A 27,733-nucleotide genomic window follows, 5' to 3' on the forward strand; every position below is an offset into this window, starting at 1 on the left:
TTTCCATTAAGTCGAACACAATAAAGCGTTGCGTCATTAGCATCATTGTACTAAACGCTAACATTTGTTCTAAACTGCTTGCGCCGAATTTGCGATGACAGTGGCATGGTGTCGACGTCTGGTGGCAACTTCAAATTAGGGCCATAATTTGGGTCCCAAACTCGTTAGTGTAATCTCTATCAGATTAGAAGACACGAAGCCGGTTTTAAAGTTCTAAAATTTGAATGAAAATTCGTGTTTCTGACTTTCATTCAACCATATGGCTGAACAATTCCAACATTGTTGCAAATTTTTTTCATCATAATATGAAGTTGTCTTCATAAACGATTTTCGTATGAGACTTTTTCACCACCTGCAAACAAAAATTTTCTTCATTTAAATAGAATATTAGTTTGAAATGGAAAAGCTAATTTTAATTCATAATGCTAATTTTTAAAACGTGTTCATTCCGACTGAAAAACCGGCGACTAAACTAGAAAACGAAGCTCAATGCCGCCAGCGCGGGTGTGTCAATGAATTGTTTTTAAAAACTGATCCTCGGACACAATAAGAACAAGATTTTCATACGAATTTTATTTTGTTTCTGTACATGAAAAGTGGTGACGCGAATGCTAGATTGTGACTGCAAATCAACAGACTGCGTCGGGCGAATGTTTTAGTACAAAACGCAAGCAATGACAGCTGATGAGAAGCAACGCACAACGCGGCATTCTGTTTCCACCTTTACTCGGCAAACTGTTTCGTGGCCTTGGCGATCAGCAGTTTCTTCGTTTTGGCCATGAAACTATTGCAGTAGATGAGATTACCCAAACATTTTCTATCGCAGCTTGAGGATGTTTGGGGGGAGGGGTGTTTGCGGTCTTCGGTACGACGTTCATCATCACCCGGTCTATCTCCTCCAGTAATTGGTAGCAGGTTCACTGTTCAACTCATCATCCAATAGAGCTGATTTTATTATTGGTCTGCGTAAGACCCTCGACTGTGTTCTACCAACGCTTTTCACACTCTATCGTTTCGTTCTGGGAAAAGCCGTTCGATTCTTCCTCGTATCCACTGGTTCTTCGCCGTCCTGTCAACTACCAGAGCCTAGTTATCTGCTTCTATGCTCTTCACGTCCTCAAACCGCTTACATCTCCGCGTGACTATTGAGAGATATTCCTTGAGCCATTTGCGCCAGAATTCATCCGTGATGTACCTGGCCAATTTTCCAATTTTTTCGATTCCAACGGGATGCAAGTAAGTGGTTAGAAATTGCTCATTTCCTCTGCCATCAAAATGATCTTCTCGAATGTATCATCATCAGGCTTCCGCAGACCATTCAAAACTGACCCTATTGTCACCTTCACCGAACGAGCTAGTCTCTTCCACTCCCGTGCGGCTCCATGCTGGGGTAATTAACTTCCATGTGATGCTTATCTCAGTATTTTTTTTCAATTCCTTATTGGCACCTTGGATACAGGTGGCGTTGTCGGTCCAAAATTCTCTGGAATCTCTGCGTGCGACGAAACATTGTACCGCCATTTTATCCTTTGATCGACAACTGCGAAAATTCTCGATGCCTTGGAAAACATGTGCAATGCATTTTGGTCCTCCGATTGAATCTCTCGAACGGAGATTCAAACGGTGGACCAGATGAATCCATGTTCGGAGCAAAGTAAGCGGCGTGGAAATGACTTGACTGACGTTCTTCTTCTGCTCGGACAATTGTACACTGCATAGGCCAATGTTCTTCTAGCTCGTAGACGAAATCCGGTCTTAGAAACCAAGGGTTAACGATTGTCACTGGTGTACCATTCTTCTACTCGGTTGCAAAATCCTCAATGTTCAACTTGAACGGCACCTACCACCACTCTGATTGTTGCGTAGAAGGAAGGATCTCTCATGCTCGAACGGCTACGAAATTATGGTAGTGCCGATGATCGGTGGAGCATACCCACGCCACAACGGTACTGGCATCACTCCAACAGATCAGTTGACTTACTGTGCACTCGTGCCTTTGAACAGTTTCCATAAATAGAACATCCAAAACTTCTGCCTCTAGTCGAGGAATGGAGAGCGTCTTCAGAGGAGCTACTTTGGTTTTGACACTCACGAGTTTTACTTGTGTAGTGCCTACGTTTGCAAGCGAAACAACTCCACGCAAGAATATGCAGATTCGCTTGCATCGAACGAGACCTAGCGGATTAAACAGGCTCGTGACACCCTGGCTACCTCGCGTTTGATTGAGATGTGACCATTTTCCAAAATGTACCGTTGAACCTCTCGTGTACCGAAAGCATATATGAATATCCTGTGGAATCCACTTCATCCCTAACACGGACCCGCATTTCCTATCATGTTCCAAATGTAAGTTTTGATGTTGAACTACGTCTTGTATTTCTGTACCGGGTGTAAGTTCAAAGTTTCGAAAACGATAGAGTGACGCTTGGAGTGCAAGGTTTTTTACGTTGATACCTCTTTGCCGGCTGAACTGAGTGGTATGACAATCACTCCATTCGAAAGATAAAATGTCCAAGAATTTTATGATTTTATGAATTTTATGAATATTGACCGAAAACTTGTTCCAATAGATTAAACATAGCTTTGAAAACAGGCTATTGAAATCACACAAATTCGTATATAAGCTGGCACTCGCTCGCTCGCTCCATTTAATTGTTATTACGATGTAAGCTGGGAAAGGTCACGCTCACACGCCTATGCATTATGCTTTTCTCTTCCAATTTCATTTCGTTTCTGCAAGCGAACTGAACGGAACGTTCAGCGAAAATCGAGGTATCGATGATAATTCGATACCGATGGGTGCCATTGACTATGGATTTGAAAGTGAAGAATACGAAATGCTTGTGTAGTGAATATTTCACCATATCGAAGAAATCACATTGATGAAAGCAGCGTTATAAAATTATTTGTATATGAATGCCGCATCGTCGACATCGATCGTCGTTTCCAATTGTCGGGAAGGGGATATTATTTCTGCTCTGTAATTCCGAGGAGGAATCGATTCCTCCTTCAAGCGTTAATAATTTTTTATCGCCTAAACGAAGTGATATGATAATCACTTTATTCGAAGGATTAAATGTCTAAGAGTTATATGCTATAGATTCCTAAGCCAACGCTAGTCCTACGTATACCTTGCACTTCCATTTTCTAGATTCTCTTACGAATATTTATTCCTCTATTCCACTCGCAGGGAAACCTGAGAAGGTAAACAGTAGAACTCCTCCAGAATCAATCTGACTAGCCATTTTCCATGCTGCTATGGGGATACAAAAGGCTATCGATGTTATACCATTGTAACATTGTATGTTTGTACTATATCCATTCAGCTCCCCCGGCGGATCGCACATGCACCCACCGGGCCTCCGACATGAGTCCAGCTTCAACCATGTGTTCGTCAGTAGCATAGAAGTCATGAGTATGACAAATAACACGCTCGATGATCACCGGAATATGACTATCCAGCGTATCGTTAATCGAACTCGCGAACTCCACCCACATCACTGACAAATACACAACCAAAACCAAACTCGCGTCAAAAACCCAGCGGGTACATATTCAATCAGCCAAAAAATGAATAAACAAATAAAAACAATACAAAAAGCACAACAATATAAAACCAACAACACTCACAACAGCATCAAACTACACACTCAGATATAATAATTAAATGTAAAAATGAAACTACTTCGCCTATTACACCACGAAACACACTTGTACTCCATTCGTATACGTTTCGGAACGAGTTTAAGGTGAAGGTGGAAGCAAGCCTTTGTAGTAGTATAGGTAAAACCACGTGTAAAAATGGGGTCATAGTGTTTGTGAGAGAAGAGCAATTTGTTTCGTTTGATTTGATCTTTGTACGTAAATAGATCAATTCACTTATCAGAATGTGTGGCACTTCACTGACACGAGTCTTAGAATACATTTGAAAAAAAATTACAATTCTATACTGAAGTTAAATGTATGATATGCAAATATAAATAAATAAATATATATATATAATATATATATATATATATATATATATATATATATATATATATATATATATATATATATATATATATATATATATATATATATATATATATATATATATATATATATATATATATATATATATATATATATATAAATAAATATATATATATATATATATATATATATATATATATATATATATATATATATATATATATATATATATATATAAATAAATATATATATATATATATATATATATATATATATATATATATATAAATAAATATATATATATATATATATAAATAAATATATATATATATATATATATATATATATATATATATATATATATATATATATAATAAATATATATATATATATATATATATATATATATATATATATATATATATATATATATATATAAGGTGTATTTGCATATGAAGTAAAAGCGTAACACGAGCGAATTGGGGCTCTTTTGTTATCAACAAGTTCTTCAGCACAGTAACTCGATATTGATAATTCCTTAATATTTTTCTTCGTTGATCATTTTGTTTTCACATACTCACGTTGGAGAGCCTTAATTGAATGTAATACTTTTCCGTTTACTATTTTTGAAAGCCGTGGCTGTGTTCCGAGCTCTGCAATAAAATTTTCCTCACCAATGTTCAAGTTGCTAAAACTTATATTATAAACGTAAAAATAATAATTGTATCGATATCAACACAATTTTATTTTATTGATTTTCATGACATGAAACGCTATGACTCAGGAATAACAAGGAAGGAAGGAAGGTATTGAATTAGAGAGACTTTAAACTCTGAGAGTTCATTCGTCTCTTAGGAATAACAATTTATTGAGTGGTTTTTATACCTGTTTCAATGATGTTGTCTGGCAAAAGTGTCGAAAAAATAAAAATGTTGCGGAAAATTGAAAAATTAAAAGTTAACTTTCAGAGCACTAGCTCGAGTTTTACGACGCATTCCACTATACATGGCGACGGCAGATGAAAATTTAATATTTGGTGAGTAATCGATTAGATTTTGGTTAATATTACTTGGTGGGAAGTGTGTGCAAACGATCATTTTCTTCACACTGTGCCGCAAAATTATAGATTTTCGGGCGAGGGGTAAGGGAGGGAGATGAAAGAAATGAGCGCCATTGTGGCTAGCTTCCACCTTCACCTCAAGAAATTCATTCTATACACACACAGCCATGTTATATCACGGATGCGATAATTGAACGCGAGCACAATAGCACTGAACGAGCCTTTTCCTCTCTTTTATATAGAGCATGGAGCAATGAAAACAATCGCTCTCACTTGACGCCTTTCTTTTCGAAACACTTCGTTTGCGAGGAAAACATCTCTTTGTTGGTCACTTACCCCCAAAATATAGAAACCCAGGAATGGAAACCCCGACAGTTCAACTTCGAAGAATCGTAGGATAGGGTTCTGCGTATTGATAACGAACCAGCTCTCGAACACACATGTTAACCGTATTAACACGTATTTACAGGATGAGAATCAATATCAATAAAACTTTTCATTCGTCTTTAAATATGTTTTATTGAAAAAATTGGCAGAGCGTTCTTCTAATTGTTAGAACAAATCTGGCTGGAGGTAAGAAATCACAAATCTGGCTGGAGGTAAGAAATCGCCAAAAACCGCCGCATTCGTGAAACTGAAAACGTTTTGACATGGGACTACGTCTAACCGGAGTATATAATGAAAACCCAAACACAGAATATGCAGGAAAAAATGAAGGTTTCCGAATGCTTATAACTTGAACATTTCTTAATAGAACAGAAAGATGTTTGCATCAATGGGTAGGAAATATTTCTACGCGTCTATCACAATTAATAAAATGTTACTTTCCATGGGATAAACAATTGAATAACTGTAAAATGTCAAGCGCTATCTAAACGCCCTAACTGCCAAGTTTTGATTGGCCCGATTAACGGTTTCCCCAACACAGACTCCAATGTACCTGTGGAAATCCGCTTTGCAAATATACATGCAAGTAGGGGGTAATTTTGTTCCCACCGAGCTGTGTTTCCCTAACACGGACTTCAAAATTAATGTGCCTGGGTGAATCCGCTTTGCCAATACATGCAAGTCGGGAGTATGTTTGTTCCCACCGAAATGAGTTTTCTTATGATGGATTTCAAAACAAAGATGCCTGGGGGAATCCGCATTGCAAATATATGCAAGCTGTGAGTGCTTTTGTACTCGCTTGTCTTTGTGCAGACAGGAATAGAAGAGAGCCTGGGAGAAGCCTGGGAAAATCGTTTTTTCTTCCGTTCACATATTTTGGTAGGCCTAGGCATAATATCAAAGATAAAAGGACGGTCATCAAATTTACCTGTAACGGAGAATATAATCTATTACAATGCATGAATTGAACTTACATGGCAACTATTAAAACTTTTTACTTACAAAGCAAATATGTTGAATTCCGAAATTGTTTCATTCAATCGCTAGTTCAATCAATACAATACAAATGCTTACTAAGATAACGATAGTCCCACGTCAACCTTGCGGTTATGTCATAGATATAACCCACCCATTATTTTTTTTATTACAGAGTCAGTTTGGAACTAACTCAGTTTTAAAAACGAATTCGCTAATAATTGAGTAGCTATATCTGGAATGATCTATACAACATTGTCAGAAGTAGGGGAATCGCGGGTAATACGGACAGCGGGGGTAATACGGACAGGTGGTTGATTTGTATAGTTAAATTTTGAATTTCAGATTTCTGTTAATGAGTATACCTTCTACATGTTATTCTATAATATTTAAGCCACCATATGGCAATGAATACTGATCAAAAGTGGAAAAGGGGAACAAAAACCGAAAATCATGCATGATTCCGCGTGTGTATGTAATTTTAGCCGCTTCGATATTAAGCATTTTGAGTGGTTTAATTGCAAAATTTAATTCGCTGATGGTTATATTTCGGTTTGTGAGTTAACAGAGAAGCGATATTAGGTATATACGGAAAAATATATTCATTTTTGAGTGGAAAATTTAAATTATTGAAATAATTGTACTGGTGGGGTAAAACGGACAGTGGCCAGTTAGAGTGAGATGGACTGTGAAAAGTCTGTTTAATCTGTAGCTAAGGAATGCGTCTATAAATGGAAATCAAATCGCCGTATGTGGACTGTTTAGAAGCTGACTGGAACCAAAAGCAAAATAGTTGAGGGTCTGTCCGTTTATAGTGCTGAAAAGCATGATATCACTTTTAGGTGGATTAATTCGATTTTTCCATCATTTAACGGACATTCGGAATGAGTTCAAATTATTCCTCTCGCAATCGATAAACCTCTACGCATCATATATTACAAAACAGTCCTTATTACCCTCAATATATGTCCATATTACCCGCATCGAAAAAAATGTTGTATTTTTCGGTCTGTTTTAATTTCAGTAAAAAACATTGAAAAACTCTTTTTTGTGAAATATTTGGCCAATTAGGTAGAAAAACAGTATATTGAATTGCAAGAAACTGCATCAAAGTTTTGGGAAAAATAAGTTTCCAAAGATGTAATTGAAGTTCTTCTTAGCATGTCCGTTTCACCCCCACCTTCCCTACATTTTCTGTGGAACGTAAAACATTTTTCATTCCATAGAATTCCATCTCAATGCAAATGTTTAACAATTACATATCACCTTATTCCTGCTGATCGCTATATCATATATTCATTCCAGTGAAACCGATAGTACTAGCTGCTTACTAGCGCGAAAAAAAAGTTGGAAAAACATAAACCGTACTCTTCCATGTCGTGTCAAAACGAGAGTTTTGCCAGCAGCAAAATGATTGAGTGACGTGAAGATAACCGCTCGTGCATCATCATCATCAGTGTGTTATATCGGTGGCGTATAATTCCATGAACAAAAATAACAACCATGAAAACGTGTCAAGTTGCTTGTTTGGTTTGGTTATTCGTGCGTGGGCGGGTGGCTATCACTCCTCAGACGGCCCGCTTCGAGTTAGCCATCTAAAGTTACAGAAGACTCAACATTAAATCGTTACCCCGTTTGACTCGGTTGTGTTCTTGTTACCGGGCGACGAATAATAAAAACAAAAGTTACAACCCGTTTCAGAGCCGTGCAAACAAACAAGCGAAATTGGAGCTGAATTAATGTTTTCTATCAAATTAACGCTTCTGGGAACATAGGTGTGCAATGGAAGCGGCGCTTGATAGAGGTATGCCCTACGGTGGCAATCAATCAAAGTCCTCGCTGTGTTCAGGGTATTTCATTCATTGCGGGAATAGTGCGATAAGACAAACTCACCTCATCGGCGGGATCGTAGTACTGCTCGAGGTATGGATGTGCCAGCGCCTCCTCCACCGAGATGCGTTTGTGCGGGTTAAACGTCAGCATCTTGCCAAGTAGATCCAGTGCGTTGGGATCGGCATTGGGGAACAACCGGGACCACGGTACCTTTGGTTTATACTGTAACGACTGCAGGTAACTGCGAGCCTTCTCATTGATTATACACTCCAGATCTTCCTGTGATGGCGACCCGAGCACTCCGAGGATGTGATTCAGCTGATCCAGATAGTGTTTGCCGGGGAAGATTGGCCGGTTGCTGAGCATCTCCGCCAGGATGCAGCCCACAGACCAAATGTCGATGGACTTCGTGTAGCCCTAAAAAAACAGGTGGTGTTATAGAGGTGTTTTTGAAGCATACTGGTTTGAGAGGTATACCTTGGAATTCAGCATAATCTCTGGTGCTCGATACCACCTGGTGGCAACATACTCCGTCAGGAATCCCGTGTGGTCGTGCTCTGGATCAGCTACTCGGGCAAGACCAAAATCACAAATCTGAAAATTTGAACAAGGATAAGTTTAAATGTTGATATAATTTACTATAAAAAGAATGATAGTTTTTTGATAGTAGATTCCACTGGTTATGATTACGGAAACCAATGTACCTACTGCTCAGGGCATGGCTTTGAAAGCCTGAGACGAACCAGCCCAGGAGGCTGAAAGTCTCAAAAATAAAGAATAAAAAAATAAAAGACGGGTGGGTAATGTCGGGGACATAACCGGAGTGACGTAGGACTATACAAAGGGGACAGCTTTTGTTAAATATATATTTTAAATATATTGTTTTATTTTCTTCTCCTATGTGAATACCTACCTATCTACCTGAAAAATGGATTAGTTTACTGTTTACTCTTCATAAATATGTTGATGGTTCTGAAAAGAACCTTTGGTGTTGTGTTTTTGTTATCACTCGATATTCCCATCTTGTTCGGTTAAACCTTCCTGTTTAGCTATTGCGTTTGCCACTCGCCACAGCTTTCACAGTTGGAAAATTTCTTCCCATCCAGCTTGTGACATGTTGTTCAGTAAATTACATTTAATGCGACGTGCCGGAGAAACACTTTGCCACTCACTGAAACTAATTGTTGCCTTGATGAGCGCCGAACCGAAGCTGCTCTGTTCTTGATGCGGGTTTTCTGATTGTCGTGAGCAGCTTTGCAAGCCAACTCGAGCACTCCGACGGCCGAAACTCTATCATCGCTGTTAGGTATACTGGTGCTCCGGCACCAATCCGTTCGGCCTAGTTACCCTTGCGGAGCAATCAGTGAATGCGACCAACAGGGAACTAGAGACCTGCACGGTTCGAGTGAGACTTTGCCTTTCCCTTAACTTGTCCTCCTTTGTTACGCCCACGATGCCGATGCCGTACAACCACACGGGTTTACGGTTTGAAAGAAAATAAGATATTTTTTTGGGGTCCGCGTGTTTTATACTCTAACGGTACACACTCACAGGATAGAGACAAATCGGCAGACTCAGCCAGAGGGGCGAGTCCAACGAGACGAACGAATGAGCGTTAAAAGGGAGCGATGGCAAAAAAAAATACATTCATTACGATTTGTTCGCTCGTTGTATTCACATGCAGGCTAAAAAGGGTCCTTTTCAGGATCACAAAATGATCTTCAATCTAAAGAGTTTATTGCTTTGTTATCACTCGATATCCCCATCTTGTTCGGCTAAACCTTCCTGTTTAGCGATTTGTTGCCACTCGCCACAGCTTTCACAGTTGGAAAATTCCTTCCCATCCAGCTTTGTGACATGTTGTACTATAAATTACATTCAATGCGACGTGCCGACGCGCCACTCAGTGGCGCATTGGAGGCGATTTTAACCTGTAATTGAACATTTGCGATGACAGTGGTACAGTGTTGACTTTCAATGTGGGGTCATAATTTGGATCTCTATGTTTACAAAAATGTCCAACTAAATAAGTCGCATTACATGTCCGTCCAATTAGCTAAATGTCGAACTAATTGTAAATTACTGTACTTTCAATCTGGAAACAATTTAAGAATGGGTGAAAATTGAATAATCAGGAAAGTCCCCAACTTTCAATAAGCTCAGAACAACTGCCAAATTCACATACTCATCATATCCTGGCAAACAAATGAAGAAAAAATCAATTTGTGTTTTATTATTATTTTGCATAATGTTTTAGAAAGCATTGAACTGTATTTCCTAAACTCTTTTTTGGAAGGTTTAATGGCCCTGAAAAGCGCCTTGTTTTATGGAATGGTTCCAATTTAGAAAACTTAGTACTCGTGGTTTTGAAAAAAAACCCTTTCGAACGCCCTTGATGCCGCCTTATTCTGGATTTGCCACCAAAGCAGATTGTATAAAGAACAAACTTTTTTCTTCTGCTACCAGGTGCCGTTTTGCGATTGCGTTTGGCACTCGCTACTCGCTGCAACTGCCTGTTGTCTTGATGTCCACCGAACCGAATGTGTTCTGTTACGAATGCGGGTTTTCTTATCGTCGCGAGCAGCTTTGCCAGCTAACTCGATCACTTCGGCGGCCGAAACTATATAACGACGGCTAGGTGGACTGGTGCACTGGTACTAACGCGCTCGGCCTAGCTACCCTTGCGGGGAACTCCAGATCAACACGGTTCGAGCGGGATTTTGCCTTTCCCTTCACTTTTCCTCCTTTACCATGTCCAGACATGGCTGCTTGGGTTGGTTTGTTGATGTGTTGTGATAGGAACCGATGTGGTGTACGGTTTGAATGAGAATGATCGTTACGGCAGCGGAGCGGGGATTTTTAAGCTGACTGGCTGGCTCGAGAATTACGCATGTGTGAGACTGCGACCAATGTTTCGTTCATTTTTTTCTTTTTCCTTTCCAATCGTGCTTCATTATATTTCGCTGCTGCTCTGGTTGCCCGTTTTGGTCGGTACGGTTTGAGGAGCACAAGATGGACCAATCAAAAATGGGCACATAGTGCATTTTGACAATGGTTGATATTTCACAATTATTCAATTATTTATCTCAAGAAAAATGAAATGTTATTCGTTATGATAGATGCGTAGATATATTTCCTATCAATTGATGCAAAAACCTTTGCGATCTATTGAGAAATGCTCGAGTTATAAGCGTTCCAAATCTTGCATTTTTTCCTACTTGTTCAGTGCCTAGATTTCCATTTCACCCCCTATATCTTCCGGTTAGACGTAGTCCTACGTCAAAAATGGCTTTGAAAGCATGAGTATCGATGTTCAATGTCAAAAGAACATTAACCGGAGAAAACATATATTTGTACAATATCAACGACTACAAAAAGTTTATATCGTACATGAAAGTGCACAAAACAAATTCCGGCGCGCTAAAGGAAGTTGGGGTAACTCCTTCTGAAATTCGAAAAACTTTTATTCCAACCGAACAAAAGAGCCAGCTCAATGCCGAAACTGTCAGTGGTTCGGCCATGGATCGTCGACATGCTTTCGTCAACCTCGTTATGTCAAATGCGGAAAGTCACAATAAACAGTCGACTGTCCACTGACTGCAGAACGAGTGGATAACAAGGCGAAACTACCAGACGAACGGCTCAAGTGTGTAAACTGTGGTCAGCATCACACAGCCAACTTCAAGGACTGTTGCTATGGAATTTCAGATGCAGAACTCAGCTTTTCCAACTCTGTGTGAAAGCAATGGCCGGCCCGTGCAGAACAACTACCGCGAAAGTCGTCGTGGTCCTTCTTACTCCAGTTTCTTCGACCGCGACAATCAGGTATCACTCCAAAACTATGGTAAAAGTTCAGCTCCCAGACATACTTCTGATAGTGACCTATTTTCGGCAGATGAAATAGTCGGCATTGCAAATGACGTATTTGCAAGGTTTAGTTCTTGCAAGTCTATGAATGAGCAAGTCAAATCTATTTTGGATATACAGTCAACTCTCCCTAACTCGAGATCCGAAGGGACCATCGAGTTAGGGAGGTATCGAGATACAGAACATTTCTTCATAATTTTTTTATGTCATAAATTGTCATATATTAAGGTAAGTGCCCCAATTATGGTATGAATTTGAATTTTTGATTCATTTCCCTAAAGCGAAAAAATACCTTTCTCATATAAAAAAATTATTTTTTCCAGAATCTCTCAGGAGGTGATAGACGGTTATATTTTACGAAAAATATCCTTCTACGCATATGTTAGAATTTCAACGATGACAGACTTACAGAACTTATTCTTTGTTTCGGATTCTGTTGGCTCAAACTGACTCTACATTGAAAAGTACGCTACGTGATCCGATTCTGTTGCTTTCATTTGAAAGATGAGAAAATTTAGTACAGGATATAGTAGTGGAACATTTAAATTAGTGGATTAAAATAACATTTTGGAAAATTCAACAGTTTTTTTTCAATTTGTAATTATTAATTTTATCCCAAAACTTCATACTAAACTTGATTGTTTCTATCAATTAATTAAAGCTCTCTTACCCCTCTACAATTTGTTCTTTGGCGCCCAACTTCTATCTCTCTTAATTTCGCTGCAATATCGATATAAACAATTCCTGATGAAAATTCAATCAAAACCTTAAAAAAACGCGATTTTTAACCTACTGTACTTATAAAAGCCACTTAAATTTCACTTTAATGTTGAAAGGTTAATTTTTTTCTTGAAATTATTCGTATTTGAATCATGAAAAATATTTTTTTTTCAAACTGTATACAATCGAGTCCTAAATTTTACATAATCGAATCATACAGGGTGGGCCATTTAAAGTGGAAGCATCTGGCAACCCCATAACTTTTGACAGAGATGTCAGATTAACAAATGTCATACCGCGTTCGAAGCGTCATTTCAGTACAATTTTAACCATGGAACAATACACACCTAAACAACGCGCTGAAATTGTTCAGCTGTACATTCAAAATAACTTCTCAATTGTGTTAACTAAACGTGCGTGGAAAAATAAAAATAAAGTTAAAACATCGCCTGGAGACAACACTATACGTCGATTATATGCCAAATTTATATCGTCTGGTGGTGTTGGTAATGCCAGTCATCTGTCCAGACAAGCCAGTGTTGCGGGAGCGTTATCGGACAATGATAACCGATTTTTTATTGCCATTTGTTCGTGATAATGAATTGGACAATTACTGGTTCCAACAGGACGGCGCTACATGCCATACAGCGGCTGCCACGACCAAATTATTGCGCGAAATGTTCCCCGGAAGATTAATATCGAAAAACGGCGATTATGACTGGCCACCGAGATCACCTGATTTGACGCCTCCTGACTTTTTTTTATGAAGATATTTAAAATCCAAGGTATACACTGGTAAACCAAGGACCCTGGCTGCGCTGAAAGACAATATCCGACAAGAAATTGCTGCCATATCGGCCGAAACATTGGGCAGTGATGGAAAATGCCGAAAAAAGGGCACATTTTGCGGTCAAGGCCAGAGGCGGTCATTTACGAGATATCATAATCAAAAAGTAGTTAGAACAAATCTCCTTGGACCAAAATAAATGAATTTCAAAAAAAATATTTAAAATTCCACTTCTTTACTTTGCTATTGCAAAAACAAATCCTTCCACTTTAAATGGCCCACCCTGTATATAATCGAGTTTGTATATAATCGAGTCCGACCTGTATGAGGAACTAGGTTAACAAAGAAAATATTGATTGAGTATGTTATTCAAACTAAATTGTAACGATCAATCACAAAGAAATGTTCGAATAGTTTCACAGGAACATTTTCAGTTGATTTCAATATTCCGGACATATTCTTCAGGTTTGATTTAACGTTCGAAGATGTAATTTCGACACAATCATCTGAACCTTCCTGAATATTCTCCATCTCAATAGAACTACTATCTAGGCCCAACGTGTTCGACGCGTTTTTCTCAGCTTTATCAACACTTTCCAGTATATCGGTATCTGGCATCAGACCACAGCAAATCACGTTTTGGTCCTTTTTGCACTAATTATTAAAAGCCATTGAGCAATCGAACGGTATTGTACTGTCGACATCAGCAAGCTCACGACGCATTAATTATGCCAGCGGAATATTACCATCATCATTGAAGGAAAATTCGGCTTACTGAAGTAATTTTAAATAGTCTCAGATTTAAGCTTATTGATTTTAGATGGCGAAAGTATTTCAATTGCATCCAATACCGGTATATCTGAAGGGTGCTAGAGTACATTAAAATACAGTAAGAATGCTGAATAACATGAAGGTTGAAAAGGACAAACATCCTCTATTTCTTGCAATCTTCGTTTAACTAATCGAACTAACACACACAGAGACGAGCGAGCGAGCACCTTTGAGAAGAAATAGATATAAGTATGGGTGGAGGCGATCTGGCGTAGTGGTAACATCTATACCTCTCACGCAGAGATCACGAGTTCAATTCTCACTCCCGACATTCTTCCAAAAATGGAAGTAAAAGTAACGAACCAGCCGAAATGTGTTGAAAGTCACTATAATAGAGAAAATAAAAAAGATATAAGTATGATACATTACCATAACACATAATTCCAGAAATAATACCTTTCTATTTCTATTGGAAAATTTCTTGTCAAATTGCATGATCCATCCCTCAAAAAGCATTAGGGCCATCCAGACCTTGGTGTTGCTCTCGTATATTACTTGAAATGACTTCTTCTTATTGAAACATCGTAGGTTTTTACTCTATCCATTGATTAGCAACGGTAGTTTATCGCTCCCGTCCATGTTGGTTGTGCTTTAAAGTTGCGAATTCCCAGTTTCTAGACAAATTCGAAAGCCATATCCCGAAGAATAGGACCTGAGAGAGGTAAATTATTCTCTCTGACTTGATAAGACAAAAATCCATTGACCGCTTCAGCTTTTCGATTCCGATTCCATTTTTACTTTAGTTTGAATAGTGTTGATACCGTACTTTTTGCAATACTGAAATTATTTGCAGCTTCAGACCCCTTCCGTCCATACTTTTCGACCTGCTCGATGATGCTCAAACGTTACGCAATGGTTAGCGTTTTGATTGTTCGCTTGTAAGGTTTCTCGTGGTTTTCCATACTTTAAAAGAAATTGTTTGATGACACGAACACCCCGTCTTCACTTTCAAGAGCAATTGAAATCAGAGGTAATAACGCACAAAACCATGTACGCGAAAATCATACGAGTTAGGAGTTAGGTGAAAATCCATGGTAAAATGGATCAAAACACATCGAGTAAGGGAGGCATCGAGTTAGGGAGGTATTGAGTTATGGAGAGAAGAATACTTGGGCCTGATTCTCGAATACACTTCACGGTGGACGGAATGAAACGTATCCGCGATGATAACGGTACGGTGTCGACATTTGGATACGAGATTACTTATCATTATAATATCAAATTATCTTCAGATGAAGTTTTTTTTTTTTATTAAATCGTTTATTTTTACAGGCTCAGTTACATAAGTTTAAAGGAGCCAAACTCCTATCTGTATTGTTACAAGTATATATAATCATTTTTCAATAATTCTAGTGTTAATGAAGTAGAGAACCGATTACTCGCGGTTTGCTCGAGTTTAGAAGGGTTACATTTTTTTCAGGAAAAGGAAGGGATATAAGGATATGTTGACAATGTTCACACTCACATTCGCACTCACATTCATCATACTCAATTCTTAAGCCTATCTTATATCTAATATGTATTTACATTTCACCTTATTCTATTGTTAGTAAGAAGGGATTTGATTTCTCGCGAAGGAAAAGGAAAAGGAAAATATAAGGATATAAGGACAATCACACACGAAGATCGATAACTTTTAAGAAGACGTATATTTGGGACATGTAATCAAGGTCTAACCGAGCCAACACATCTCTCACCGGCACATTGGGCTGTCTTCCTCTGGCCCGAAGAGAGTTTTCTAAATTCGGTCTGGCAACAAGGTACACCTCGCACGACCAAACAACGTGTTCGATGTCGTGGTAACCTTGGCCACAAGCACAGATATTGCCATCGGCAAGATTAAAACGAAAGAGTAGCGCGTCTAACGAACAGTGATTGGACATGAGTCGAGAGAAGGTGCGAATAAAGTCCCGACTCAAGTCCAGACTTTTGAACCATGGTTTGAGGCTAACCTTAGGGATAATCGAGTGAAGCCACCGACCCAATTCATCTTCGTTCCACTTACGTTGCCAGTTAACGATGGTATTTTTACGGACTAAAGAATAAAATTCATTGAAGGCGATTTGACGCTGATAAATATCGCCTTCAATTGCACCTACCTTTGCCAATGAGTCAGCCCTCTCATTACCCAGAATTGAGCAATGTGAAGAGACCCAGACAAAGGTAATGACATAACAGCGTCTGGTTAAAGCACTCAAAACTTCTCGTATTCTCTCAAGGAAGTACGGCGAGTGCTTTTCCGGCCTCACTGAACGGATAGCTTCGACAGAGCTAAGACTATCCGTTACAATGTAATAGTGTTCAACAGGTCGTGAGGCGACGCTGTCCAGCGCCCAGTGTATTGCTGCCAATTCAGCAATATACACTGAGCAAGGATTCTGGAGACTGTGGGAGGTGCTAAAAAATTCGTTGAACACTCCAAATCCTGTGGACTCATTCATAGAGGACCCATCAGTAAAGTACATATTATCACAATTGATACGCCCATATTTTGCATTGAAGATCGTAGGAACGATCCCCGATCGATGATAATCTGGAATTCCATGGATTTTCTCCTTCATGAACAGATCAAAATGTACAGAGGAATTGATGTAGTCAGGAAAACAAACACGGTTGGGAATATACGAAGAAGGATCAACCTGCATGAAGATGAATTCATGATATGAAGTCATGAATCCAGAATGAAAATTTAGCCCAATCAGCTGCTCAAAATTTCCGATCACCAATGGGTTCATGACCTTACACCGGATGAAGAACCGAAGAGATAATAAATTGAAGCGATCTTTTAGTGGGAGTAGGCCTGCCAAAACCTCGAGACTCATGGTATGCGTTGAGGGCATACATCCCAACGCGATACGGAGACAAAGATACTGAATTCGCTCGAGTTTAATGAGGTGTGTTTTGGCAGCTGATTGAAAACAGAAACTGCCATACTCCATCACTGAGAGAATAGTTGTTCGATACAACATTATAAGATCTTCTGGATGGGCTCCCCACCAGGTGCCGGTAATTGTACGGAGAAAGTTTATTCTTTGTTGGCATTTTTTACTCAGATACCTAATATGGCCCCCCCCCAAGTACATTTGGAGTCGAACCAGACCATAAGATACTTGAATGACATAGCATGAGTGATCGGTTTACCCAAAAGTTGAAGCTTTGGTTTTGCTGGTCTATGCTTCCTAGAAAAAACCACCATCTCTGTTTTCTCTGTGGAGAATTCGATCCCTAGCCCATGCTGCATGAAGTTTTTGTATGATATTATTATATCACTTGAAGAAAACAAAGTTTTCCACTCACATTGAATATCAGTTTGATACGAAGAAGTTAATTTTCATAAATGATTTTTTATTTGAAAAGTGCTCATTCTGCCTGAAAACTCATTATTATCTTCGACACTTCACTAACTCGTAAAACGTAGTTCAATGGCGTGCCGTTTATTTCGTTTCCACCGTGAAGTGTATTCGAGAATCAGGCCCCTTGTAAAATCGGAGGTGCCATGAAACCCATCGAGTTAGGGAAAATATCGAGATACAGAATATCGAGTTAGGAAGAGTTGACTGTAAGAGCATACTGTTGTTTTCCAAATGATGAATAATTATGTGAACTTTCTAAAAATTTCATACTGGAATGCCAATGGCATTTTTCACAAAAGTCACGATTTTTTTCAGATTTTTTATGGAACTGTAGCAGAGCAAATACAACAGGAAATTTGCTCTTCTATGAACTACAGTCAGGTTCGTTCATTATTCAGCATCCTCCCTCTGCAGCTTATATTACCAGTGATCCAAATCGTCGTTGTTCTACGCTAGACTAAGTTCTCGCCAATGGTAGTAACGCAATGTCTATTCTACAGACGTCAACTGATCTGTCCTCGGATCATTTACCTGTCCAATTTCAAATTGATTCTTCTAACGTTCAAACAATCCATCCTCGATCAATCCCCGATTATTCAAGAGCTGATTGGCAAGGTTTAAAGAACTTCTTGGATGCTAATATCAACCTACAACTCGATTTAAGTAGCATTACTGATACTTTCCAAGTCGAAAATATGATTGAATATTTTACTACCTTACTTGAACAAGGTCATGAACGGTATATTCCCCGCGTAGTTCCAAGTAGTATAAATTAATCATTCCTGACGAAATTCTATTTTTGATCACTCTTCGAAACACACGACGACGACAGTGGCAACGTAACCGAAGGGATACGTACCTCAAAGCACAATATGATCACACAAATGGCTTGGTTAAACAGAGATTTCTTCCTACATCCAGAAGCTAAAGAGCAGTATATGCCCCGGAATGGACAATATCAATAACAGATGCTTAAAGAGGCTATCTAAAAAGGCACTAATTTATTTAACTTTTATTTATAATTCGTGTTTAAGTCTGAATTATTTTTCCTTATCATGGAGACATGCCAAGGTGATAGCGATTCCGGAACCAACCAAAGATTACTCTCTTTCGAAAAATTACCGTCCAATCAGCTTGTTGAGCCTTGAGGTGAAATATTTGAAAAAAATTTGCTTGGTCGGCTTAACAAACACATTTCTAACAATGAAATTATTCCAGACTCTCAGTTTGGATTCAAATCTGAACACTCTACTGTTCATCAGCTAGATCAGCTGGATTAGTACGAGGGTCGTTCAAAAAATAAGTTTCAGTGTTTCAGAAATCACGGAAAAGTAAAGTTAGGACAGAAAACAAGGTGATTTTCGTAATCTACGTTTTATTTTCTATTTTTCTACATAATCGCCGTAACGTTCGAGGCATTTTTCATAGCCTGGCACGAGTTTTTCTGTTCAGAGCGCGAAGTGCGTAGCGTCTAACTTTTTGAAGTACTATGTAACTGCGTCACGAATTTCTTCAGTGTTATCGAATCGTTGACCGCCAAACGCCTGTTTCATCACCGTACTGTTGTGAAGTTTTGGACAGATTATGAAACGCGATTTATAACAAAAGGCCAGGTCTATTGACGAAAGGAGTTTTCCTCATCCACGATAATGCGCGGCCTCATTCTGCTCGCGTAACTCAAGAGCAATTGAAAAAAATCAAATGAACTGTGTTCGAGTATCCTCCTTACTCACCAGACCTCGCCCCTAGCGACTATCACTTACTCCCGGTGAAGGAACAGGCGTTCGGTGGTCAACGATTCGACAACACTGGAGAAATTCGTGACGCAGTTACATCGTACTTCAAAAAGTTGGACGCTGCGCACTTCGCGCTCGGAATAGAACAACTCGTGCCACGCTATGAAAAATGCCTCGAACGTTACGGCGATTATGTAGAAAAATAGAAAATAAAACGTAAATTACTGAATGTGCATCTTACTACGGTGTATGAAGAAAATTATCAAAAAAAAAAAATTCATAAAAAATTTTAGTACTTAAAAAATATTGATATTTTGAAAAAAAAATTAGGATTTAGGGATTCAGTACTACTCTTATGCATATTGTGTTTCTACGGCTTTTCTAGATATGTGTGATTTTCTACAGATTTTTTACAGTTTTTTTTATATTTCCAAAGAGTCTGGCTGGGTAAGGGAGTAAAAAGTATGGAAAATATTGTATAGGATACTAAATAGAACATTTTGGCAGTAGTACCATGTATTTGAGTCCTTATATGGTACCCCATAGGATCTATGGTGAAAAATACACCTTTTCGTTTTTTTCACGCCATTCTCAATATATTTGGGACAAAAATATGAAATAAAAATACTGAAAGTACATCTTACTTAGGTGTATCGATCAATATTTTCAAACAATTTTCCATTAGAAAATCAAACAATAAAACGAATTTCAAACTAATTTTTATTTTCATTTTAAATTAAATTTAATTTTTTTATTTGATATTCAGTACTACTCTAATTTGTATTCAAATTTCTTCTTACGTCTATTTTTGGTAATTGTGATTTTTTTCAGAATTTTTAGAGTGTTTTTCGCGGTACAAAAAAAAATATATATTTTCAGGCAATTCGAAATATTAAAAAAATTATTAAAAAAATATTACTCTGAGACCCAATTCTACTCTAATTTTTATTTAAATGCGTTCGTATGTGTTGTTTTATCCACATGTAGCGTAATTTTTTCTAGAATTTTTAAGAGGATTGCGCGAAAAAAAAGGTTTTTTTTGGCCTTTGGACATTTTTAATTTATTTTGAGCTAGCTGACCAAGCAAACTTCGTCCCGCCAAAAATTAGTATTTGTTATCAATACCTTCGAACATTCACGTTTTCTTACTATGAGCAAGTTCATGGGTCCAATCGCAGAACTGTTTATTGACTAATCGACCCCGTTTAATTTTGTATGGCAGCTCCCCCTTTGAGAGGGGGATGGAGTGTCTAACCACCGTAAAAACATTCATTGCACCCTAAAACCTCCGCATGCCAAATTTGGTTTCATTTGCTTGAATAATTCTCGAGTAATGCAGAAATTTGTGTTTCATTTGTATGGAAGCCTCCCCCCCTAAGAGAGGCGGAGGAGTATCTAACCACCATAGAATCATTTAATGCACCCTAAAACCACCACATTCAAAATTTGGTTCCATTTGCTTGATTCATTCTCGAGTAATGCAAAAAAATTGTGTTTCATTCGTATGGCTACTCCCCCTTAGCGAAGGGAGGGTGGAGTGACAAATCACCGTAAAAACATTGATTGCACCCTAAAGCCTCCACATGCAAAAAAAATTTAGTACTTAAAAAATATTGATATTTAAAAAAAAAATGGGATTTAGGAATTCAGTACTACTCTTATTCATAGTCAAATGTGTTTCTACGGCTATTCTAGATATGTGTGATTTTCTTCAGATTTTTTCCATTGTTGCGCGGTACAAAATTTTTTTTTTTTTTGTATATTTCAAAATAAGGAAGGCTGGGTAAGGAGGCGATCTGGCGTAGTGGTAACATCCATGCCTCTCACGCTGAAGGTCACGAGTTCAATTCTCACTCCCGACATTCTTCCAAAAATGGAAGTAAAAGTGACGAACCAGCCAAATGAGTTGAAAATCACTATAATACAGATAAAAAAAAAAAAAGGCTGGGTAAGGGAGACTTGATTAGTTCTCGAGTAATGCAGAAATTTGTGTATCATATGTATGGGGTTGTCAAACTATCACGAAAACCTTCCCTGACCCCAAAAACCCCTACATACCAATTTTCATGTTGATCGGTTCAGTAGTTTTCGAGTCCATAAGAATCAGACAGACAGACAGACAGACAGAAATCCATTTATATATATATATATATATATATATATATATATATATATATATATATATATATTATATATTTATATATATATATTTATATATTTATATATATATATATATGTATATATTTATATATATATATATATATATATATATATATATATATATATATATATATATATATATATATATATATATATATATATATATATATATATATATATATATATATATATATATATATATATATATATATATATATATTTTAGATTTTTTGATTACAAAACATTTTATTTTGAAGATATTTATCGATACACTTTAGTAAGATGTTAAGATGTACTTTCAGTATTTTTTCATATTTTTGTCTCAAAGCTGTTGAAAATCGCGCGAAAAAAAACTAAAAGGTGCATTTTTCACCATAGATCCTATGGTGTACCAAATAAGGACTCAAATATATGGTACTATTGCAAAAATGTTTTATTTAGTACCCTATACAACATTTTCCATACTGCTGGTGATTTGGTTTAGGGGACTTTTTACTCCCTTACCCAGCCAGACTCTTTTGAAATATAAAACAAATATTTGTTTGTACCGCGCAACACTGAAAAATAACACACATATCTAGGAAAGCCGTAGGAACACATTTAAATTTGAATTAGAGTAGTACTGAATCTCTAAATCACAAAAAAAATAAAATTTCAATATTGTTTTAGTACCTAAATTTTTGATAAAATTTTTATTCGATAATTTTTCATGATACACTGTAGTAAGATGCACATTCAGTATTTTTTTCAAAAATTTTTATCTCGAAGCTCTTGAGGATGACGTGAAATGAACGAAAAAGTACGTTTTTCACTATAGATCCTATGTTAATCCACATAGGGGCTCAAATAAACCGTCAAAATTTCTTATTTAATGTGATTGATCTTCTTGCCATACAGCTGGTGATTTGGTTTGGGGCACTTTCTACTCCCTCACCTGGCCAGGCCCTTTATGTTTGGGATGATCTAAACATAGTAAAATAAGCTGTCGAAGACAAGTAAACTGACAAATTAGAAGAGGGTTAATGAATTGACCCAAAAAAAAAATAAAACAGAAAAAAAGGAAACCTCAAATACGATGAACCTTTACCGGAAATTAAGATACAAATTTAGGGACCGATTGTCGGGAGGCTTCCCTCCCCCGAAAAGCTTACCTTCAAATCACACGTCGTGTTCAGCAGCAGATTGCTCGGCTTCAGATCCCGGTGCAGGACGTTCGCCGAGTGGATGTACTTGAGTCCACGCAGTATTTGGTACAGGAAATAGCAGATATGGTCGTTACTTAGTCTCTGGAAGGACGGAAATGGAAAAAAAAGTTGGCAAAATTCAATTAATAACGTCATTAACGCGCGCCGCTGTTCGTTTTATTCGTTCATATTCCGTAGACAGATAAATAAGTGAAGTACGGGGGAACTTAATGTAGCAGTAGGTCGGTCGGCCCGGATTTGTTGGCTATCACAGTAATTATTTTCAATTATTCCCTCAGCGTGGAGCCGGCATGGACACTACAACCAAGATACAACGGCGCAAGCTGACCGATGATGAATCTATACAGCTACTTCCTTCAACTTTTGGAGGAAATTATGTGATCATTTTAATAAATGAAATTTATCGGTTGGCAGCAAGCAAAGGAGCGAGGGAAGAATTTAATTATGAGCCATCCCAACTGCGAAATGACAACAAGCTTTTTACTGCCCCCGTCTGAAGGGGGATTGGGACGCCGTGTGCGCCGCTGGGATCGATGTTTTAACTAACGTAAATTAAATTAGACATTGCGTCAATTCAGTTTACTCGAGTCAAAGTCAAACGAACAGGGAACATTATGGGAGGCGAAGGATATTCACCCTGCCCTATCGAGAAATGGTGCTTGGAGTCAACAGAAAAATAGAAGATGCTGTCGCTGATTAGTGGAATGTAAATTTGATTGAAGCACGTTTAAAAATAGAATCTGATAGAGAGCGCTTTAAAAAGGTTCTCTTAGATTAGAGTCTATTCAAATCGAAGTTTAATGTGAATAAATTATAATAGAGACTGGGCAAGAAAAAATCCATTATCTTACAAAGTATCCATTCTACAATTTGTTGAAATAGTAAATTTTGAAATAGAGACACTTCACTAATGCACTAAAAGCTTCTTTCGCTGTTTCTTGTCTAGTCCGTTCATTTGTTATTTAGGAGGCTTTAGAATTGGAAGTAAACAAAAAAACGGTACATTTAATTATCGATACATATTTTTTCTTTGATGGAAGCGAAAATGCAAGCCAGGCGAATGAAAATGTGAATGGTGTTTATGGTCCCGATATTGTAACAACCAATTATGAGCAATTTTGGCTTCGTCAAATCAATTCAGGTATTTTTTTATCTAAAAGATGCCGATATAAGTCGATACACGTCATCAAATATGTCGATCAAATCACAGAAATGATCAAAGATCAACAAAGCGGGATTCAAAATGAAGTTTGAGTGCCACCCCAATAAACACAAAAAACAGCCTTCACCAAACGAAATTAAATCGATCCATTTTTCAAACGAATGATGACGTTGAGCAGTTTTGGAAGAGTCATGGCTGAATATGCAATTTAACACTTAGACGGCCATGAGTGCCGTACTGCACTCAAAAATTATTCCACTGGGCCATGAGTGCAGCACTGCACACGCGAAATTTTCCAAAGTGTCAAACGTGTGCGCTACAATACATGTTTTACGTTAAAACTAATGTGTTTTTCGTTTTCCACTGGTCTTAACACATAGAAGGACACTTCGATATCATAGTTTGACATCACTACTTGTATTATCCTACCAATTACAATTTATCACTGCCCGAAATACTCCGAAAAGTTTTTATGTCTGGATTGATTTAATAGAAGACATTTTACGCGTTTGAAAATAATGGTATAGAAACTGTTATTCCGAAAAAAAAGATAAAGATTTTTATCGATATTTTACTCGTTTACCTTGAGTTGGGGCCGCGTGTGCAGTACTGCACACGGGTAGTTTTTACCCTTATATGGCAGATGGGGATCAAATTTTATGGCCTTCTCTAGTATAATAATCAACTGTTGGAACTTTTCGGCCATGGCCGTCAAACAGAAAATTAATGCTGATATTAAGGAAGTCTTATTTTGAATTTCCTTGAAAGCTCATGACACATTTTTTCCGGTTATCGACCCACCGCTGTGTTTTTCACTTCCCGTATAAAATTTTTCCTGTAAACAACATTTTTGCCAATCTCACAACTCTTTTGGGTAATCAAAAATTCGGCACTTTACCGTCATACATTATTTACTTTTAGTCAGAACCAGCCTGAACAAAAAAAAAAGGCCGAAGCGGTTGTTTACCCGTGAGAGCCATCTGATAAATTGTATTTCCAAGAACGACATTTTATTCATTATCCAAGGGAAAGCTTCCAAATTGACACAAATTGTTGGATTCCACCATTTAATTACCGTTAAGAGGTTCTCTCTTGCAGCTTGCGGACATGTACAGTTCCAAGGAAAAACCGCAATGAAATAGCTAAAATGTTCCTGAAATCATGGCGCTGGGGAAGATGTATCTACACGCTTGATGGATAAATCATTTGCCGGTCGGTTAAAAATGCTGTCAACATTTATTTCCAGTAAATAAAACGGCACGGCCTCCCCTCAAAGGAACGCGCGTAGTTGAATGAAAAGCGAATGGGTAGAGATTTCAGAGCAAAAGTGAAATTGGGATAAGCTCCTTTCTATAAGTCAGAAAAGGGAGCGGATTCGAAACCCTAATTAGACGGCTTCATTTAAACTGTTGCTTTGATCAACAGGTAATATATTTCCTCTTGCCGAGAGGATTCAGTTGTGGCGTTTCGAAACGTGACGTCACTCGTGAGATTTAATAGACCAAAATTCGCAAATTAAAAATTTAAAGACTGAAGAAAAACTGAAAAATTCATTAAATAAATTAAAAAATTGACAAAAAAAAATTAAAATAAAAACACAAACTCAAAAATTTAAAAATGTAAAAAGCAAATTGAATAAAAATTTGAAAACTTGTTTACATTAAAAAAAAAATAAAACCTGAAATATAAAAAAATTAAATCATTGTAAAATCGTTAAATTGAAAAACAAAAAAAAAATAATTGAGAATTGCCCAATTTTTCTTCGAAAAAAGATTAGTATAATTCAAAGATTCACAAATTTCAAAACTCCAAAATTCAAAAGTTCCAAAAATCAAAAATATTTCTAGAAAATCAAAAATTTAAAGACTGAAAAATTAAAATTCAAAAATTTATAAAATTAAAAACTCAGTGCAGGTAAATCTGTTTTTATTCGAGGGACAGAGACCGCACGAAAAATCGTATCAAATTCCACCAGTATCTTTAAAAACCAGTAACCCGCTACATAATTAGAAAAAAAACCCTTCTAATGTAGAGGATACGTCTTCTTCTTCTTGAATGGCGTTAACGTTCCCTGTGGAACTTTTGCCGTCTCAACGTATTCATTAACTAGCGTCGTTCATTAATACTTGGTTGAGATTTCTATGCCGAATAACACGCCTTGAATGTACTCTAAAGTGGCAAGCTCTAGAATACGCGTGACCACAGTGCAAGCCGGAAGAATTTTCTTTGACGAAAAATAGAGGATACGTACCGCATAAAAATTCAGGCTTTCAGATTCTCAGATCTTCAAATTTTCAGATTTTCAGATACACAGCTTTTGAGATTTCCATATTTTCAGGTTGTCTGATTGTCTGCCAGGTTTTTAGATTATCAAGTTTTTAAATTTTTAATTTTTTTCTATTTTCAAATTTTCATATTTTCATTTTTCTATATTTGCAGTTTTTCAGATATTTAGATTGACATTTTTAAATTTCTAAATTTTTACATTTTCAAATTTTCATATCTTCATTTTTCAGATTTTCAGATTGTCGAATTTTTTAATTTTCAAAATCTAGGATTTGCATATTTGTCAGTTTACCGTAGATCAATAAGGCGGAGAGAAAAATCGGAAAATTTTCGGAAAACTCTGAAGAAAGGTCGGAAAATTCGGAAAATTGAATTCCCATATGTTCTACAATTACATCATGATAAGTGTTGTTAGTTCATTTGATGTTTGCGCTAACGAATTCAATCTTTGTTCGAAAGTGGAAATGGATTTTCAGGCGAAATAAATAATGCACTCCTATATCTTCTATCTATACAGCCATGCCAAACCGATATAGTTGTTCTCAGATTTTCGTGGTAATTTTGTTCTTTGTTACGAAACATTAGACTCGTATTTTTTATTTTTTTTATTATGGTGCCCGTTTTCATTTTAGGGTGATCCGAAAAATTATTTTTCAAAATTTTAACCATGACATAATATTGATCTACGGGAAGAGACGAATACAACAAAATATAGACAGCTCAAATCGGACCATTCCTTCCTCCGGTTTTGCGCTTACCAAAACATTTGGCCATTTTTATTTATACAGGATATAACGTACCCTCGATATAACGTCACTCGATATAACGTACATTTTACCTCGATATAACGTACACATGATCGAAGTCCAAAAAAAAATTTTTTTTATTTTTTTTTCTGAAAGAACAATAAATTATCTGTATTTTGATACTAAAGCTTGTGTTGTAACATTAATCAATCCCGAAATACTACTGTTTTGTGATTCCGGATTCTAAATGAATCAAACTTCAATCAACTGGACGAAGGGAAACATCATGAGAAAAGTTGGCTTTGTCTTCTTATTGATTTTATTCATCAACCTTACTCAAACAGCAACACAAAAAAGTGATATAAGCTACCTTTCAGAGTTCATTATTATGCCTCGATATAACGTACATTTCGATACAACGTACAATTTTGAAATCAAAATGTACGTTATATCGAAGTTACCCTGTATATGTAAATGACGAGTTTCGATAGAAATGAATGAAAAATAATATTAACACAAATTGTACAAACAATGGCGAGTTCTGCGATGAAAACTGATAAAATAAAAAAAAATAAATGAGAAACTGAATGCAAAATTGGAAAATTCCAAAATTCAAAAAAAAATTAAAATTCAATAAGTTAAAAACTTAA

At 37.1% G+C, this 27,733-nt stretch overlaps 1 protein-coding gene across 6 annotated transcripts in view; it reads right to left on the reverse strand.

The window, feature by feature from the left end:
• Positions 1–27,733, reverse strand: part of LOC129775312 (mitogen-activated protein kinase 1) — a 244,735-nt gene that overhangs the window by 7,738 nt on the left and 209,264 nt on the right. For all 6 annotated transcript variants that reach the window (XM_055779914.1, XM_055779913.1, XM_055779911.1 and 3 more), the window contains exons 5-7: positions 22,836–22,970; positions 8,708–8,824; positions 8,291–8,647 (exon numbers count right to left, since the gene is read on the reverse strand). In XM_055779914.1, coding sequence (XP_055635889.1) covers positions 8,291–8,647; positions 8,708–8,824; positions 22,836–22,970 — 609 coding nt within the window. The remainder of the gene's footprint in view (positions 1–8,290; positions 8,648–8,707; positions 8,825–22,835; positions 22,971–27,733) is intronic.

This window comes from Toxorhynchites rutilus, chromosome 3 (genome assembly GCF_029784135.1).
Source record: "Toxorhynchites rutilus septentrionalis strain SRP chromosome 3, ASM2978413v1, whole genome shotgun sequence".
NCBI classification, from domain to species: domain Eukaryota; kingdom Metazoa; phylum Arthropoda; class Insecta; order Diptera; family Culicidae; genus Toxorhynchites; species Toxorhynchites rutilus.